Genomic DNA, 16,925 nt, shown 5'->3' with positions numbered 1-16,925 from the left:
AATTCAAATGAATAACACCACAGAATCTCATTAATAATTAAAAATGGCAAATAGAAGAATGCTATCTACTCTGCACATTCACCCCAATCCTTCCTGAAAATGATGGAGGCAGCTGTTAGGCTTTCCTTTCCCCTCAAAACGGATTACAATGGTTACTTGTTACTTGTCTGTTTCAAACCTACCTCCTTAGCTACTGATAAGTGATGCCCACCTATCCTAATGGGATAGAAGGGAAAACCCCTAGCCAGTGTAATTTATGTTGAGAATTTTCCAATCCATTTCACCGAAAATCTGGCTGATGGAAGCTGGCTCCCACCTACCGGGGCTTCTCCATGATTTCTCCCAGCAGGAGTCGCTGAAGTGGAAGTCTAAAGTAATTCCTAGTCCCCTCCCTCCCCCAATTTCTTTTAACAGGAAGGATTTGGGCATACTTAAAATGGAAGCAGGATTAACAAGAGGCTTCTTTGAAAAGTCTTCACATAATTACATTTCTCCATTTTCTAAACAGACTATACATTTTATTTCAAATAAATTAATCATCCACCTACATGAAGCAATTGTACAGCCACCTGGCAGTGCAACCCCAAATCATGGCGGTGCCACATGTCCTGGTCCCCCAACTTGCTTTCTGCACTACATTTCAAAAGCCAAGTCTCTGTTCAGAAGACAGGCCCAGTGAAGAGAATCTTCCTGCCGCCCTTGATTATTGAAAGGTCTTTTTTTTTCCCCAGGAGTTATTTCAAGCCTTCATTAGAAGCTGAGCAGGAACGAAGACTTAGGGAAAAAATTCCAGCCTCATCCAAACAGGCTGGGGAGTGAGCTCCGGTCCTCTCCTTTCCTGCTGCAGGCTGCCTCCTGCCCCTCAGGTAACACAAACAAGGTTCTGGCGTGCCCAGCTGCTCAGGGATGGGCCTGTTGCCATGGTGCCGCACCTACAAGGAGATTAGACCTGGAAGGCAGGAGGGCTCAGGGAACATGCTTGCAAAAGCAGGGAAGCAAGGATTAGGCCCCCACCACCCTCCAGGTTAACAAGTTTATGGGATCTCTGATAACTCTGGGGCTTGAAAGAACTGATTTCCAAAGTGCTAAGAAACAAATCAGAGAAGTAGTATTTAACCATGCTATGTGATGTAATCCAAGCCCAGCCCTCATGCCTTGTATCCTGGTCCTGGAGGGATTACCGTGCTCTACCTTTTATTAATATCTGTTTGGATTCCTCTGCAATTGTCTCCCTCATCTACTGGTTATAAACATTATTTTTACCTCAAATTAGAGAAGCTACACATGAGCTATTGGGGAAAAGGTAAACAAAATCCTTCAAATTACATTTTCAATGTGGATATATTTCTGTTTAATTCTTTTGGTTATTCCTAAAAGTCAATGTTAGCAACCATAGAACAAATCAATCACACAATCTGAAGGAATTAATAATCCAAGATTCTCAATTGTAATAGTCAATAGACAATTCTCTTTTTTATCCAGCATATGAATACAATAAGCTTATAAAGAAACCCATGATTACATTATGAACCAAAAAAGTTTCAACATAAGAAGAAAAGTTATTGATGCTTCTGAGAAGAAAGTGGGAAAGGCAAAGAAGCTAGTTTATTCAAGACTGGACAGTCAGGCAGATACCAGTAAGGGAGGGGAAGATTATGCTTATCTTTCTATTCAACAGCTTAATTATCAAGCTAAAGCAAGACTTAAATGACATTGATCTGCCCTTATTTCATCCAAAAATTTTCATTTTAAATTTGAGTTAAAAAACTCTGAGAGTTTCTGTAGCTTTGGGTGACTGCCCCATTCTATAATTATTTCCTTAGTGAATATTAGGCCTAGGACTATTGGGGTAATAATTTTATATCCAAAATTTCTCATGTATATCTAATTGGTCACCTGGGTCTATATTTCTAGGAAGACAGACAGTACCAAACTTTGTTTTAACACTACTCCCACTATTTAGAGTTTAGATATAAACAGCAAATCTTAATGTACCATAAAATTACTGAATTACTAAAGCCCTTAGGTGATCACCCTGGAGTCAGAAAATCCTGAATTTGGAATCTGCTTTAGTTATTTACTTGCTGTATGATCCTGGGAAGGTCATTTAACCTCTTCCAAATCTGTTGTGAGGATCAAATAAGATAATAATCCTAAAGTGCTTTGAAATTTTAAAGTACAATAGCTTTTTAGCAGGCATTGTTGTTATCCTTATTAGAAGGCTTTCCTTCTTAACAAAACAAAGTATTATAATTTATATTTTCATTCTGACTCTCTCTGGACTTAACTGGGATAATTTTGCTTCTAACTATGGACACAAAGTTCTATATACTTTGGTTTTGAATATCAGCAGAAATAGCAAAACACTTTTATTTCTATATAATCCCAGTGTATAAGTATGCAATAAAAAAAAAAGGAAGGTTTAAAGTCAAGTTGCTTTCATGATCGAGATTGCTTGCTGTTCTTGACCTATTTAAAAGACCAGCTACAAAGAAAAAGCTTTCAATTACTCACCACAGTAGATAAAATACTTCTTTAACCCTGTCCCCATCTGAAATTAAGTCTTAAAAACTAAAAAGATCCTTTGAATGAAAACATACCATTGGACAGACTGATGAAGAACTCTGATTAGTGCTCATAAAAAGGAAAACACAGCTGGATTTTCATAGTTTAACTGCCCAATTAAAAACCATTTCCCCCCCCCCCCCCCCCCAAGCCTTCTGGCATTAAAGGTGTCTAACAGTGAATGCTTAGATGGCTTAGCTGAATCTGCTATATGTTTACTGATTCAGTTCCAAACTCAGGAACATTTTCATTTAAAATGCTTATTGACAACACAAAATCAATGATGGGATCCTGGATTCTAATGTAGAATTTCTGCTTAACTCTGCAGTTAACTGAATTCTAGAACAACTGCAGCTAAAGCAGTAGGCACAGGTGCACTTTTCTAACAGTGCATTGGAGTGTTTCTAGTTCTTAGCTTTTATTGCTAAGGGACCTCCCTTTGCTTAAAAACTGCAGAGAGCAATGAACAAAATGGTCCATGCCATCATTCCAACTTCAGAAACTCAATGAGCTTTACTCTATTCAGTCTAGTGGTACCTGATTCAAATCTTGCCTTTGCAACTTATTCCTTCTATGACCTTAGTGATGAGGAGTAAATGATGAGGAGTGAACTGTGGTCTAAACAAAGATGGGTCAGTTCCTTTTCTCTCTCTCCTTCCTTCCCCAAAATAACCAAGGGCAGGGTAGGCAGCAAAGGAATTTGCTACTTAATGCTGTATGGAAACATAGTCTTTATTAATTAGAATGGAAACACTGGAGAGCCGGTGGGCAAAATGGCTGCATGGTACAAGGCCCATTTTGCAAAAAGTGGATTTTTGAGTTCTCTCTTTTATACCAGAGCACAATCATTCAGTCAGAGAGTGATGTAAATAAGATAAGGATTCTCTTGTTATCTTTTGAGTAGAGACCGAAGTCTCTTCCCAAAAAGGAATTTCCTGATGCCATTTGGCCTATCTGAGCAGATTAGAATGGGAGGCTGTAAAACCCTGGCCATCTCAGATAGCCCAAACTAGTTTGACCACATCAAAGGTCCAAGTCCCAAAGGAAGTTGGAGATCAAACAAGGAATATCAAAGGGCTACTGCCCTCAACACTTAGGAAAAGTCATTTAACATCCTGGTGGACTCAAGTTTCCTCATTTATAAACTGAGGATATTGGAATACATTTAATTCAAGTAAAAATATTTATTAAAGGTCTTCAATGTGGAAGCCACTGAGCAAGCCAGGCCTGTCCATATCTTTAAGTCCATGATTCTGTTTTTGGAAGTCCACCTACCCTATTCTTAAAGAAGATACTGTTTCTAGTTAGAATTCTACTTAAACTTGTTCTGTCTGATCTTCCAATGAGGGTTCTTCTGGTTTGGGAACATATTTACTTCCCTGCTATAATGCCTTTACACCATCTCCCCACCTTCTCTTACTTTGAGAGAGCTCTTTGTTTTCAAACAGATCAAAGATAGCCTCAGTTGCATAAGAACATTAACTCCATTGGTAGAGCTACAGCAAAGAGCCTATTTGTTTATGTTCTGTGTTTATTTTTGCTAACCAATCTACTTTAAATTAAAAAAAAAATTAAAAACCCAAACCAAAGACAAAAAGCTATTTATGGAATAGCTTTAAGGAACCTATTTAAGAGCAGGCAGGACAATGGCCTAATACATCAGAGAGGCTAAAAGGCAGTAAGGGATGGGCCACTAAAGCCTTTATGAGATTTCATATGATTTGTATGCTACACTGGCAAAGGTAAACAGCAAGCACCAAATCCTAAAAATCACAGAATTTCAGAGTGAGAAGAAACCTCAGAGATAAGTTGCTATAATTTATACCTGACTGGGAACAACCTCTAACACAGCTTTTCTTTAAGTAATCCCATATTCACACATATACAACTTTTTAAAAGTAAAAATTAGCTCTACAATTCTCTACTCACAAATTCTATACATATAGGTATTTTTCCATATCACAAGATCAGAAATATAAGGAAACTAAATTACAACATTTTGATATTTAATTAAACAAGTCACCTCTCTTCACCTGTGCCTATATTTAATTTCAGAGAAAAGCTATAGCATTGTCCCCTCATAGAAATTGCCCAAGCCCCTGAGAGGACTTATTCTGAGGTCAAACCCCTTTGACAACTGAAAATAGACCTGAACTCCTTCCTCAATGGTTACAAACTCTTCTTGGATCATACCTTCCACACCCCAGAGATTCTGTTTTTTGATCCTTCCATAGACTAATACATTATTTTTATGTTCTCATTTTCCTCAATCTACTTCCTCCTCCTCACCCCCAACCCCATCAGCAAATTACTCAGGCAGCATAACAGAGTTGAAAGAAAATTCAATTTAGAATCAGAAGACCTAGATTTAAATACTAACACTAGCTGCTTGATCCATTCATCTTTACTAAAGCTAGCTATCATCCCATAATTCTCCTTCCTTGTGAGGCTAATCTCCTTGAGAAGGCTGCCTATAATAGGTGCCTCCACTTCTGGCTTCTGATACCATTTAACTGAAACTGCTTTCTCCAATGTTGCTAATGATTTCTTGAGTGCCAAAAATCCTTGTCCTCTCTGCAGCCTTCAATACTATCAATCACTCTTTTTTCTCTTCTCTCTAGGTGTTTAGGACATAATTCTCTCCCGGTTCTCCTTCTACTTTTCTCATTGTTCTTTCTCTGTCTCCTTTGCTGGATCATACCTGCTGAGTATGGGTGTCCCATAAGGCTTTGTCCTTGGGCTTTTTCTTTTCTTTCCACATTTTATTTTACCTGGGGATCTCCTTGGCTTTTACTGCTTCAATTATTATCTCTCTGATGATAATTGTCAAATTTACTTATCTAGGTGGAACCTCTAGACCTGAATTCTTACATTGAAGATAACTGCCTATAGGATGTCTCAAACTGAATGTCCTTCAGACATCTTAAACTCAACATGCCCCAAACTGAATGCCCTAAGGTCACTTCGCTCCCTAATTTGACCAATACCATGCACAAGCACCTTATCCTCATAGTCACCCAAGTTCACAAAGTAGTTCATTTCCAACTCTTCTCTCTCAGCACTAATAACCAATCTGCATCCAAGATGTATTGATTGTACCTTAGCACTGTCTCCTGCCTGTCCACGCTCCTCTCCTTTGACATGGACATCTCTTGGTGCAGACCCACATTACCTCACATGGGCTCAATGCAATAGTCTGCTTATTGGCCTGCTCACTATAAGTCTCACTCCACTCCAGTTCATTCTCTATCCAGATGGCAAAATTATCTTCCCAGTGAAGGTCTTACCATGTTACCCCTCTACTTAATCAGCTCCAGTGGCTCCCTATTACCTACTGGATCAAAGATAAAATCCTTGGTTCAAAATCTTCATAACCTGCTGTCCCTATCCCTTAGCCATATTCCCCCCAAGCTTATACTATGATCCTGTAATACCAGTCTTCCTGTAGTTTTTGCACATAACACGCTATGTTCTGACTGGGAATTTTTACTGGCAGTCCCCATGCTTGAAATACTCTCTCTCTTCAATTCTTCGGCTTCCTTCAAGTCCCAATTAAAATCTTACTTTCTACAAGAACTGGATAAATTGGTCATCTGCTGAAAGCCAAGAGATCCCCATGATACAGGAGGCTTGAGATTCAGCTCACAAAAAAGACTACAAGTATTAATTTGAGAAAAATTCTCATGATGTCCAAAATTATAATTTTGAGTTCCACTTTTATATTTATAAATTACTGATTTCCATGCCTAATCATTTACTAAGTACTTCTGATTTTTTGCTACAGTATCTGTGATTAGGCTATCATCCTTCTCCCCCCTCCCCTTTTTTGTAGCAACTACATCACTCAGGCACTCATTACTACTTGTCTTAGTGAAATGGTTTCCTAGATTAGATGGTTTCGGAGTTTTCAGTTCAAATTACATTCAGATAAAAAATAACATTTACCAAAAATGATTTTATTCATGTACATCCTTCACTGGAAGAACTTACAAACCTTTTTAGGATAGCTTTCGTTATTCACTCACTCGTACATGATTTATAATAGAATTTTGCATTTATCAGATGTTCTGCTATTTCAGACATTATGTTTTATGTATTAATGTATGTGATTTATTAATTTATGTGATAATTTTGTATTCATTTAGAAACTCTCTAATTCAGGTCATAAGGACAGGGATCACACATTCTATTTTAATTCTTGAATCTTTTGTCCAAAACAAAGCAACAATTTCTACTTCCTTAAAACTCTTAGGTTGTTAGATCAGCAAAACAAAATCCTGTTGTGTGACTTTACACTGCATTTACACAAGAAATATACATACTGCAGCTCACCTGAAACCGAAAAGGGGACTTTACAATGAAGATCAAAAGCCCAAAAACTAAAGGATAAGAATGTATCCTATGCAAAGGAGGTATAAGTCTATACAATAGTATGTCTTTTAATCTAAAGTCAGGGGATGGGGTGCTCTTTGCCATGTTTCAAATAGCTTTAATTATGTAATGGTACAGGATACAATGATACTAAAGCCAGACGCATTTCCTTCAACTATGAATTGAAATGTAGGACCGAGATCTTCATATAGGTTTGAAAACCTCATTCATAAGTCCAGAATGGGAAAAAATCCTGTCTTGATAAAAAATTATGTACAAAAGTTCTGGAAGGTTTAATTGTCTACAAACTTAATGTTAGCCTAGTAAATCAAACAGTTGCTTAAAAAAAGATAATGCTATTTTAAACTGTATTAATGGAAGGATAAAAATAGAATGTAAGCTCCTTAAAAGCAGGGGATGGTTTTTGATTTTGTCTCTGTATCACCAACATATAGCACAATGCCTTGGATATAGCAGGACCATAATAAGTACTCACTGAATTGAAGAGAGTTTTGATTGTTCAGCTATATGGAGTATTATATTCAAAAGCAGGCACTATATTTTACAGGGATAATGACATACTAGAATGCATCTAGAAGGGTGACAGATGAGGAAGAAGTCAAAGATATACAGTACAAAGTTTAATTGAGATATTGTTTTAATTTTAAAAAAGAATACTTGGTTGGGGACATGAATTTTTTTTTTTTTTTAAACCAGAACTGGTGATTGCTTAAGTACTGAGAACTCTATCAGTTACAGTTGGGGACTGTTTTACAACATATAATCTTAGAAAGTTGCTGGGAAAGCTCAAAGATTAAGATACTTGTCCAGGGTCACACAGTCAGTATGTGCCAGCGGCAGAATTTTGAGCTGGGCTCATTCTGCCTTTCATTGAAATCTCTTTGTCTCAATAATCAAAGATCATCAGCATAAGCTTGCTTAAATTTCCTACATTTTCCAAGTGAAGTAAAATTCAAAGATTGATGAATGTTTTTCTAAGTTACACTCACCAATGGGAGCCAAACAGTTTACTATCTCACATGCACAAATCAACAAAGCATTTTAAGACACTTGGTTGTTTTGTCAGGGAATGCCGTAAAGGTGAAAAAGTTTAAAATATTTTTATCATCTGCCACTACACACCTCTCAGATTGGCTAGAATGACACAGAAAGATAATGCAGAATGTTGGAGGGGATGTGGAAAAACAGGGACACTGATACATTGTTGGTGACATTGTGAATATATCCAGCCATTCTGGAGAATGATTGGAACTATGCTCAAAAAATTATCAAACTGTGCATATCCTTTGATCTAGCAGTGTTACTACTGTGCTTATATCCCAAAGAGATCTTAAAGAAGGAAATGTGCAAGAATGTTTGTGGCAGCCCTCTTTGTAGTGGCCAGAAACTGGAAACTGAGTGGATGCCCATCAATTGGAGAATGGCTGAATAAATTGTGGTATATGAATATTATGGAATATTATTTTTCTGTAAGAAATGACCAACAGGATGATTTCAGAAAGGCTTGGAGAGACTTACATGAACTGATGCTGAGTGAAATGAGCAGGACCAGGAGATCATTATACACTTCAACAACAATACTATATGATGATCAATTCTGATGGACGTGGCTCTTTTCAACAATGAAATGAACCAAATCAGTTCCAATAGAGCAGTAATGAACTGAACCAGCTACACCCAGTGAAAGAACTCTGGGAGATGACTATGAACCACTACATAGAATTCCCAATCCCTCTATTTTTGTCTGCCTACATTTTTTATTTCCTTCACAGGCTAAATGTACACTATTTCAAAGTCCGATTCTTTTTGAACAGCAAAATAATTATTTGGACATGTATACATATATTGTATTTAACTTATACTTTTAACATATTTAACATGTATTGGTCAACTTGCCATCTGGGAGAGATGGGTAGGGGGAAGGAGGGGAAAAATTGGAACAAAAGGCTTGGCAATTTTCAGTGCTATAAAATTACCCATGCATATATCTTGTAAATAGAAAGCTATAATAATTAAATAAATAAATAAAATATTTTTATCATCAATTTTGGGCAATGAGAAAATGCCATTTAGAAGGCTCTAGTTTTGATAGCAGTCATAGGTATCCCAGATCTCTGGAAATGTTCATCTGCTTTTCTAGAGTGCGATTGATACTTGATATTCAAATATTGAATGGCTGAGAATGTTACTAGGCCATTGGTTTCTCTATTCTTCCAGCTCCTCTTAGTTTTGACCATATGGCGGGATCATTATAGCAGGAGTGAGAGGAAGGGCTACCATTCAATTCTTCTTTATACCTTGAATGTGGACCAGTAATGGGAAAATACTGTTAATTCTTCAGAATTCTATAAAAGCTAATTCCTTAAATATATGGTTTTATAATTTTGATGGGACTTTATGACTCTCAAGCTGATCAGAGAAATAATTACTATGAGTTTTCACAAATGCTGATAATTTGGAAAATTACACTTCTTTCTTGTACATGTACTCCACATATAGATTTCTGAGTATGTGGATCATTATACATTGATCCTTCAGAGAGCAGCAGTGCCAAATCCCATCAGGACCTAAGTAAGAGAATTTATGATTTGTGGATCATTGGCAAAACAGACCTGGAGCCCTTACCATCTATTCAAATCAATGAAGTCTGCCTGCTTAAAAAGCTCAGTGGTATTTTGCATAGAAAAACCCATGGACCATAAGTAGTAACGCTTATACAGGAAGAGAATAACTTGAAATGTCTTTCTGCCATCCTAAACTAGTACTTCAGTCTATGAAAATAATTTTATCTTTTTTAAAGTGTTACCAGCCCAGCCAATACAGGTTTTAACTATCTAAAGTCCTCCTTTAAAAATCTCCAGACATAATACAATCCCCACTTTAATGAATCAGAAAAGTTGCCTCTCTGAAGTCAGGGAAAAGAAAAAAGACAAAGACAATACCCTGAGAGTCTCAGATGGAAGAAGACTGTAGTTTAATTGATTTTGATTCTCTTCAGTTGAGAATTTCCATCTAAACTGTCCTACTTACCATCGCTATATGCCTATCCTCATCCGAAATTTCATGTATTTGGTAACAAAAAGACATATTTGCTATTGGCCTATGCTTCATTCGTCAAAATTAAGGAAGGGAATTTGATAACATGTGTAAATTATCTGGAACTGGAGATTTATGACTAATCTTTGGTTATACTTGTAAGATTGCCAGTGATGAGCCAAGGTATTCATGAGAGGATTTCAGTATAACAGTTGGCCAGGAAGCAAAAAAGGCCTAATACTTGTTTCTATTATTTTATAATCCACTTAAACTACAGTGAGAACATCCTCAGAAAGGGAAGAGTATGGTGTGTTTTTATGTGGGGTTTTTTGTCTTGTTTTACAGAATCCTGATGCTATACCTCTATAATTCAAATGGTTAACAAGGGCTTTGTAACATATTAAACCTTACTATCACTCTTTTATCGTGCTAAATTTTAGACAGAAAGATAGCTTATTGATTGAAGCAGCACAATATGATGGGCCCAAACAATAAATTCAGGTTAGTGGAAAGGCTCCAAAATAACCCAAGAACACAACAGCAGCTCTCCAAAGACCTGACATGAATATAATTTGGTATCTCAGCTTTATTCTTCCTGTGGACTACTATGAACACATGATGGAATAAAACCAGGCATTTAGTTTGAAGATGGAAGATGACACTTAACGCAAAGTTAAAATGTCCAGTTGTTGCAGAAAGGAGAAAAAAATTAAAAGGGACTCTCTTTGCAAAGGTTTCAAATGCTGAACCACAATAATACATGGAGTTGACTAACCTGCCTACTGCATTTGGGGAAGGTTTCATGGCTGTACATTCTTTTCTCCTATAAAGAAAATTTTCTGAAATGCAGTTATCCCTTCCTTATTGAGACTTTCTCCATTTTAGTTTTGATATATGGTGGGTTGGCATAAGAAATTAAATGGGAATATTTTGGAAGTTTTGTGGAAGTTGTAGACAACATGTGGAAGCCAGCAGGCAACATAGAGCCTATGACCAAATACTTAAAACAAATTTTACAATAAGGTCCTCAAAATATCCTCCATAAAAGAAAAAGAAAAAGAAAAAATTCAGACTGCTTCTGTAGTATGAAGGGAGGCCAGAAAAATTCACCAGATTTTCCAGATTGCAGGGGTGCCCATATGCCCTTATCTCCTGTGATGTACAAGGGATAACTGTATAGTTTAAGTTGTACCATTTCAAAGACTTTATTTTTTGGCAATTTTTAGATTCTAACACAGAGCACTTAGTTTTGCACATGAAGAAAATGATTCATAAATATATACATTTCAAACTGTATATCCCAGAGAAATTTTCAAGTCAACAAGTTTATAACTGAACTCATCTTTTCCCCTAAACTCTCCCCTCTTTCAACTTTCCTTATCACGAATCTTCCAGCATCTCAGGTTTGTATTCTCCAGTTTATACTGGATTCTTCCCTCTCCCTTAACCACTTAGTTGGCAAATTTTGGAATTTTCTTCTTCATAGACTCTCTCACACCTGATCCTTCTCTCCACCTATGTGGCTACTACTTTAGTTCAGGTTCTCAACTCCTTTTTGCCTAGATTATCAGAATAGCTTCCTAACTGGCCACTGTGCCTTAAATCTCTCCCTATTCTAGTCGACTCTGCCCACTGATGCCAAAATGCACAGGTTTGATAACATGAATGCTACCGGCTATCTCTTGGTTTTAGGATAAAATATAAATTCCCAATTCATCCTCTGAACCTTGGTGGACCTTTTTTCCCTTCTCAAAGCCTGCATCCCAACCAGACAGTGGTTCCCCCTCTCATCTCCATCTTCTCATGCCTCCAGACGTGGCCAGGCTCCAGGACAGTAATGCACTCTGCTCCCTCCTGACTTCTACCTCACAGAGCCCACTGTGAGGATGAAGCTTCTCCCTATCTCCCCAACTGCTAGTGTCTTCCTTCTCAAACGACTTTGTATTGTACAACTGTTTATAAATTTGCATCCATTCACTTAATATTTATGCTGTATGCATTTTTTCCCTAGGAACTCTTTGATTAGAATATTAAGGGCACTGTGAGTAGGGATTGCTTCATTCTATGTGCTTGTATCCCCAGTGTCTGGCACATAGTGGAGTAATTGGAAAGTTTAAGAAATACAGAGATAATAGAGAGAAAGAGGATTTCTTTGGTACAGTCTAGAAATATCTGTAAATAAATATTTTTTAAAAACCCTATCATCCATAGAATAGCTGAATGTACAGACAAACTTCTGAGTTTTTCAAACTGGAAGAAAGCTTTAAATACCCCCATGTCTGCCTCTCTATATTTACCAAAAAAGGAAATGAAGCTTAGTGAGGAGGAGCAGACTTGAATCCATAACCTTGGACTGCCAATCTAGTGGGCTGTGCCTTGACTTGCATATCATATCACTTCTTTCTATAAATTTGTAGACCATTAAAGACTCATCATATGGGGGCCGCTAGGTGGCGCAGTGGGTAGAGCAACAGCCCTGAAGTCAGGAGGACCTGAGTTCAAATCTGGTCTCAGACATTTAACTCTTCATAGCTGTGAGATCCTGGGCAAGTCATTTAATCCCAATTGCCTCAGGGAAAAAAAAAAGACTCATATACAAATAGACAAACAGTGAGTCTCATCTTTTATTAGAAATGAGCATTAAGTCTTTGGTGATTTCCATGCTTCATAGAAAAAGGATTTGTTTGTACAGCAAGATGAAAACAAAAACTACAGCCTATAATAGCATGAAGAGAGCTAGAAATATTGGGAATAAATATCATTCCTTTAGAGCCATGCATAAAGTATCTCACATCTTGTTTCACACATCACAGGCCAATTATCACAGATACTCTTGCTTACACACTTAGCTCATGTGCCCATGTAATCTCCAATAGGAAGCTAGTTAAATGCTGTGCTTTTTGTGTTAAGATGGCCCCTTATGCAGTCTTGAGAGATACAATCCAAAAAAATGAAAATAAATAAAACTTTTAATAAATAATAGTAGCACTTCTATTTCTCTAGTTTTCTGGTATTTTTTTTTTTTTTTTTGTGGGGAGGAGAGAAGGCACATTTTCAGAATGCTTTACATACATGGCCTCATTGGAGTCTATGACTCCTGGGAGGTTGTAAGATAGGTAAGATGATGATATCTGTTCCACATCAGAGAATAGTGAAGTTAAGCTAACTTTGTTCTATTACAATAACTAGTAGGTGGTCCATATCAATGTGGTGTGAGGGAAAAAAAATTGGTCTTGGAGTCAGAAGAATTAGATCCAAGTACTGGCTGTGACATTACCTGGGTGAATGGTAAGACTCAGCTTACTCATCTTGAAAATGAGGGAAAATTGGTCTATTGACCTAAGATAAAAGCTGTCGTGAGCAAAATACTTTGATCACCTTCTTCATATCACATAAACATACATTATTATCTGCTGATGTACACTGCATCAGCACATTCTGCTAATTCTTCTGAATGAATTTTTAGATCAGTCATAGATCAAAGACTTAAAAATTCATATGTTTTTACAAATTATATATTTTCCCCTAACATTTTCATGTTGTTTTGTTTATACCCACGCTTAGCAGACTACTCTACTACCCCAAAACACAAAAGAAACATCCTTTTTTCTTCCTAGAAACAAGCTCTTACCTGTCATCTGTGTTGCGAAGTGATGGGAGCCGGAAACTTGTATTCCTGTCAAGTTTTGATTGACTTTTGGTCCTCTTTATGGAGCCTTTCAAGCGCTTGCTGAAGAATCCCTAAAATGAAAAGGCAAAGGGATTGTGAGGTGGTGGAATTCTAAGAATCACGTTTTGTTTCCATTTTTCAGATGCCTCTTTGTAGAAAATGGGTGAAAGTATTTGCAATCAAAATCAACACAAGAGTTTGTAACTTACTTGTAAGTCCAAATCAAATGGTAATTTATTATAAGAATCTTATGGATCCTTAACAATGACTGGTATTATAAATGTATTTAGTTTGTTTTAGCTTTTCCCTTTCATTTCCTTGAGCTTTCTTCAGTCTCCATTCTAGGTGGGTCCATTTTATTGGTTTAATGGAAGATGGACTGGAGTAGGGAGAGACTTAAAATGCACAGACCTTTCAGCAGCTATTGCACTAAATCCAGGTATGAGGTGATCAGGGCATTCACTAGAGTGCTGACGGTGTAAGAGGAGAGAAGGGGTGTATTTGAGAGATATTGGAAAAGTGAAATTGGCAGCCTTTGGCAACAACCAGCAAGAGATTGTAAGCCTGAGGAATTGGGAGGAGAGTATTGTCTCTACAGCAATAGAGAAATTTGAAAGTGGAGAGGTTTTGGTGTTAGACATGTTGAGTTTAAGAAGACTATGCCATATATAGACAAAGAAATCTGAAAAGCACTTAAGGATGTTATACTTGAAGTCCACAGAGAGGTTAGGGGTAGGTAAGTAAGTTTGAGAACCACCAGCATGGAGATGATCCTTAAATGCAGTAATTTAGAGGGAGATGAGAAGAGGGTCCAGAATAGAGCCCCAAGGGACACACATTTGGACACAGCTTTCAGACAAAAACCCAGCAGAGAAAATGGAGGAGCGGTCAGATAGGCAGAGAGATAACTGGATGAGAGCAGGGTTCTGAAAAGCTAGTGAGAAGAAAGTATCAAGAAGAAGAGGGATCAATGCCCCAGACTGTAGAGAGGCCAAAAAGGATGAGTTAAAAAAGAAATCTCTCAATGAAAACCAATCATGTCTTGAAGTCTGGTGGTCACTTGGGAGAATACATGAATATTTCTATATAAGAGAAAAAAGGGGATGCTGGGAACAACAGAGGAAAGGGAAGGTTTTTAAAGTATTTTAAATGTTAATCAAATTTTGTTAAGTGTTTGATGTTTATAAACCATTTGAGTAGCAGTATTACACAAACACATAACTCCAAATAGGTAACTTTCATCAATAATATCAGTTCTTATCTCATTAATCTGTCATTTATTTCTGTGTTCACTTCATATATATCAGAAAAAGCAATGGGAAAACTGAGAGGAAAAAAAATAGTAGGAAAGTCAAAATGGAATTTTCTGCATATTTGCTTTAGATAATCCCTTTATGGTTTAAAACATTTTCTTTGCTTGGAAGTGTTAAATTCTACTTTTTTTCTCCAATTATATAGCTGGGTCTGTTTGTAGTCCATAACACATCTGATAGCCTAATTTTAAAGAATTAAACTGAAGCCATTAGAAGAATGATTTTTCTTTCTATCAGTCAAGACTTTCATATAAATGTAAAATTATGATTTACATGTTTGGAAGGAAAAAGAAAGGATAAATTTACAATTAAAAAAATTTTTAAATAGCAAAAACATACAAAAATTCTCCCCAAATTCCACTTGGTTAAAGCAACTTGGCTGCCATACTTGATTGACAAACCTAAAATGGTGTACTAGTAATTGCTAGATATTCATTGTTATTTGTCAAAACAAAGTTAATAATTAGGAATGGCTAGTTAGAATGGTGTTTTTCTTTGGGACTCAGGCAATGCCAAAAAAAAAAAAAAAAAAAAAAAAAAAAAAAAAAAAAAAGAAAGAAATAAAAAAAGTTGCCAACCATCTGAAATTGGAAAAACAAATCCCTAATGGCCAAACTTTGCTAACTGGGCAAGGCTGGTAACTGAAATATAACTGCTGCTATGCAACTATTCTCAGAAGCCTCAGTGGTGACAATAGGAGACACTGACTCCTTTGTATCCCAGTACTATTGTTCCCTTAAGAGCTGGAGAAGAGGAAAAGTCCTTCATGGGAATAGGGTAAGAGATCTTCTCCTTTCAAATAAACAAGTTAGAAAGAACTGCATTAGTACCCAGGCCTGCTTTCTCATTTAACTATTCATCTTTCATATTAGTGAAGAGGAGATTTAATAATGATACTACACTAACACTAATACATTCATTTAGGTTAAAAAAAGTGAATTTAGCAACAGTTTCAAGGAATGAGGAAAATGTTCTCATCGACCAAAAAGTATCCAGGTAAAGGGGTATTCCATTAGTCACTTTTCAAACCCTTACATATATTTAATTAAGTGGTTGTTTGGTTCAAAGAGACAGTAACTATCCTTGCACGTGGAAAAGGTCTTCTACAAATTATTTGTTCCTTTTCAATCCTCATAATGCTTCATATGAAATCTAGATAGCTTGTTTGTGAGAGATTCAATAAAGGCTGACCCAAATATGATGAAAACTCATTAAGAAGAAAGGTAAAAAAGGATGTGCCATTTTGTTAGGTATACCTTTGAAAAATTGTAAATCTAAGCAGGAAAGAGAAACTTCAATGTAGGACCTTGAAAGAGACTTGTCAGGAAAACAACAACACTAAAGGACATGTGGGCAAGGTTCTATTACTGAACAAAACTTAGTTGGGAGGTAAAACAGTTTTAGAAAAAAGCTTGTTCTTTATGTTGGAAAAAGAGAGTGGAGAAACATGGTATGATTTAAAAAGAAAAAGAGCTAAGGGAAAACAACTGGCTCACAATGTTAAATTACTCAGTTACAGAAAGCAAACATACATTCTGAAGTAATAATCAAATACACCAAACATTTATTGAACGTATAATGAACTTTAAGGGCAACTAGGTGAGGTAGTGGAGTCAGGAAGGCTCATTTTCCTGAATTCAAATCTGGCCTCAGATTCTGGGCAAGTCATTTCACCCTGTTTGTCTTAGTTTTTTCATCTGTAAAATGAGCTAGAAAAGAAAATGGCAAACCATGCCAATTTCTTTGCCAAGAAAATCTTGTGGAGGATCACAGAAAACCAGGTACAATTGAAAACAACTGAACAAAAAAAAAATTATGAACTTAGTGATTTTTTTTGAGGTTTACTCCTCTTATACATGTATAAATAATTTGTATTATATTTAAATGTGGGAACACTTTATTTCTCTAACTATCATTGTTATTTCTTAGAGGGCACAGACTCTGCCTTA

At 36.6% G+C, this 16,925-nt stretch overlaps 1 protein-coding gene across 9 annotated transcripts in view; it reads right to left on the bottom strand.

Annotated features, from left to right (window-relative positions):
• RASAL2 (RAS protein activator like 2) overlaps positions 1 to 16,925 on the bottom strand; it is a 320,395-nt gene that overhangs the window by 36,527 nt on the left and 266,943 nt on the right. For all 9 annotated transcript variants that reach the window (XM_074308462.1, XM_074308456.1, XM_074308463.1 and 6 more), the window contains one exon: positions 13,625 to 13,734. In XM_074308462.1, coding sequence (XP_074164563.1) covers positions 13,625 to 13,734 — 110 coding nt within the window. The remainder of the gene's footprint in view (positions 1 to 13,624; positions 13,735 to 16,925) is intronic.

This window comes from Sminthopsis crassicaudata, chromosome 4, assembly GCF_048593235.1.
Source record: "Sminthopsis crassicaudata isolate SCR6 chromosome 4, ASM4859323v1, whole genome shotgun sequence".
Lineage (NCBI taxonomy): Eukaryota > Metazoa > Chordata > Mammalia > Dasyuromorphia > Dasyuridae > Sminthopsis > Sminthopsis crassicaudata.
This window is presented reverse-complemented; position numbering and strand designations above follow the sequence as displayed.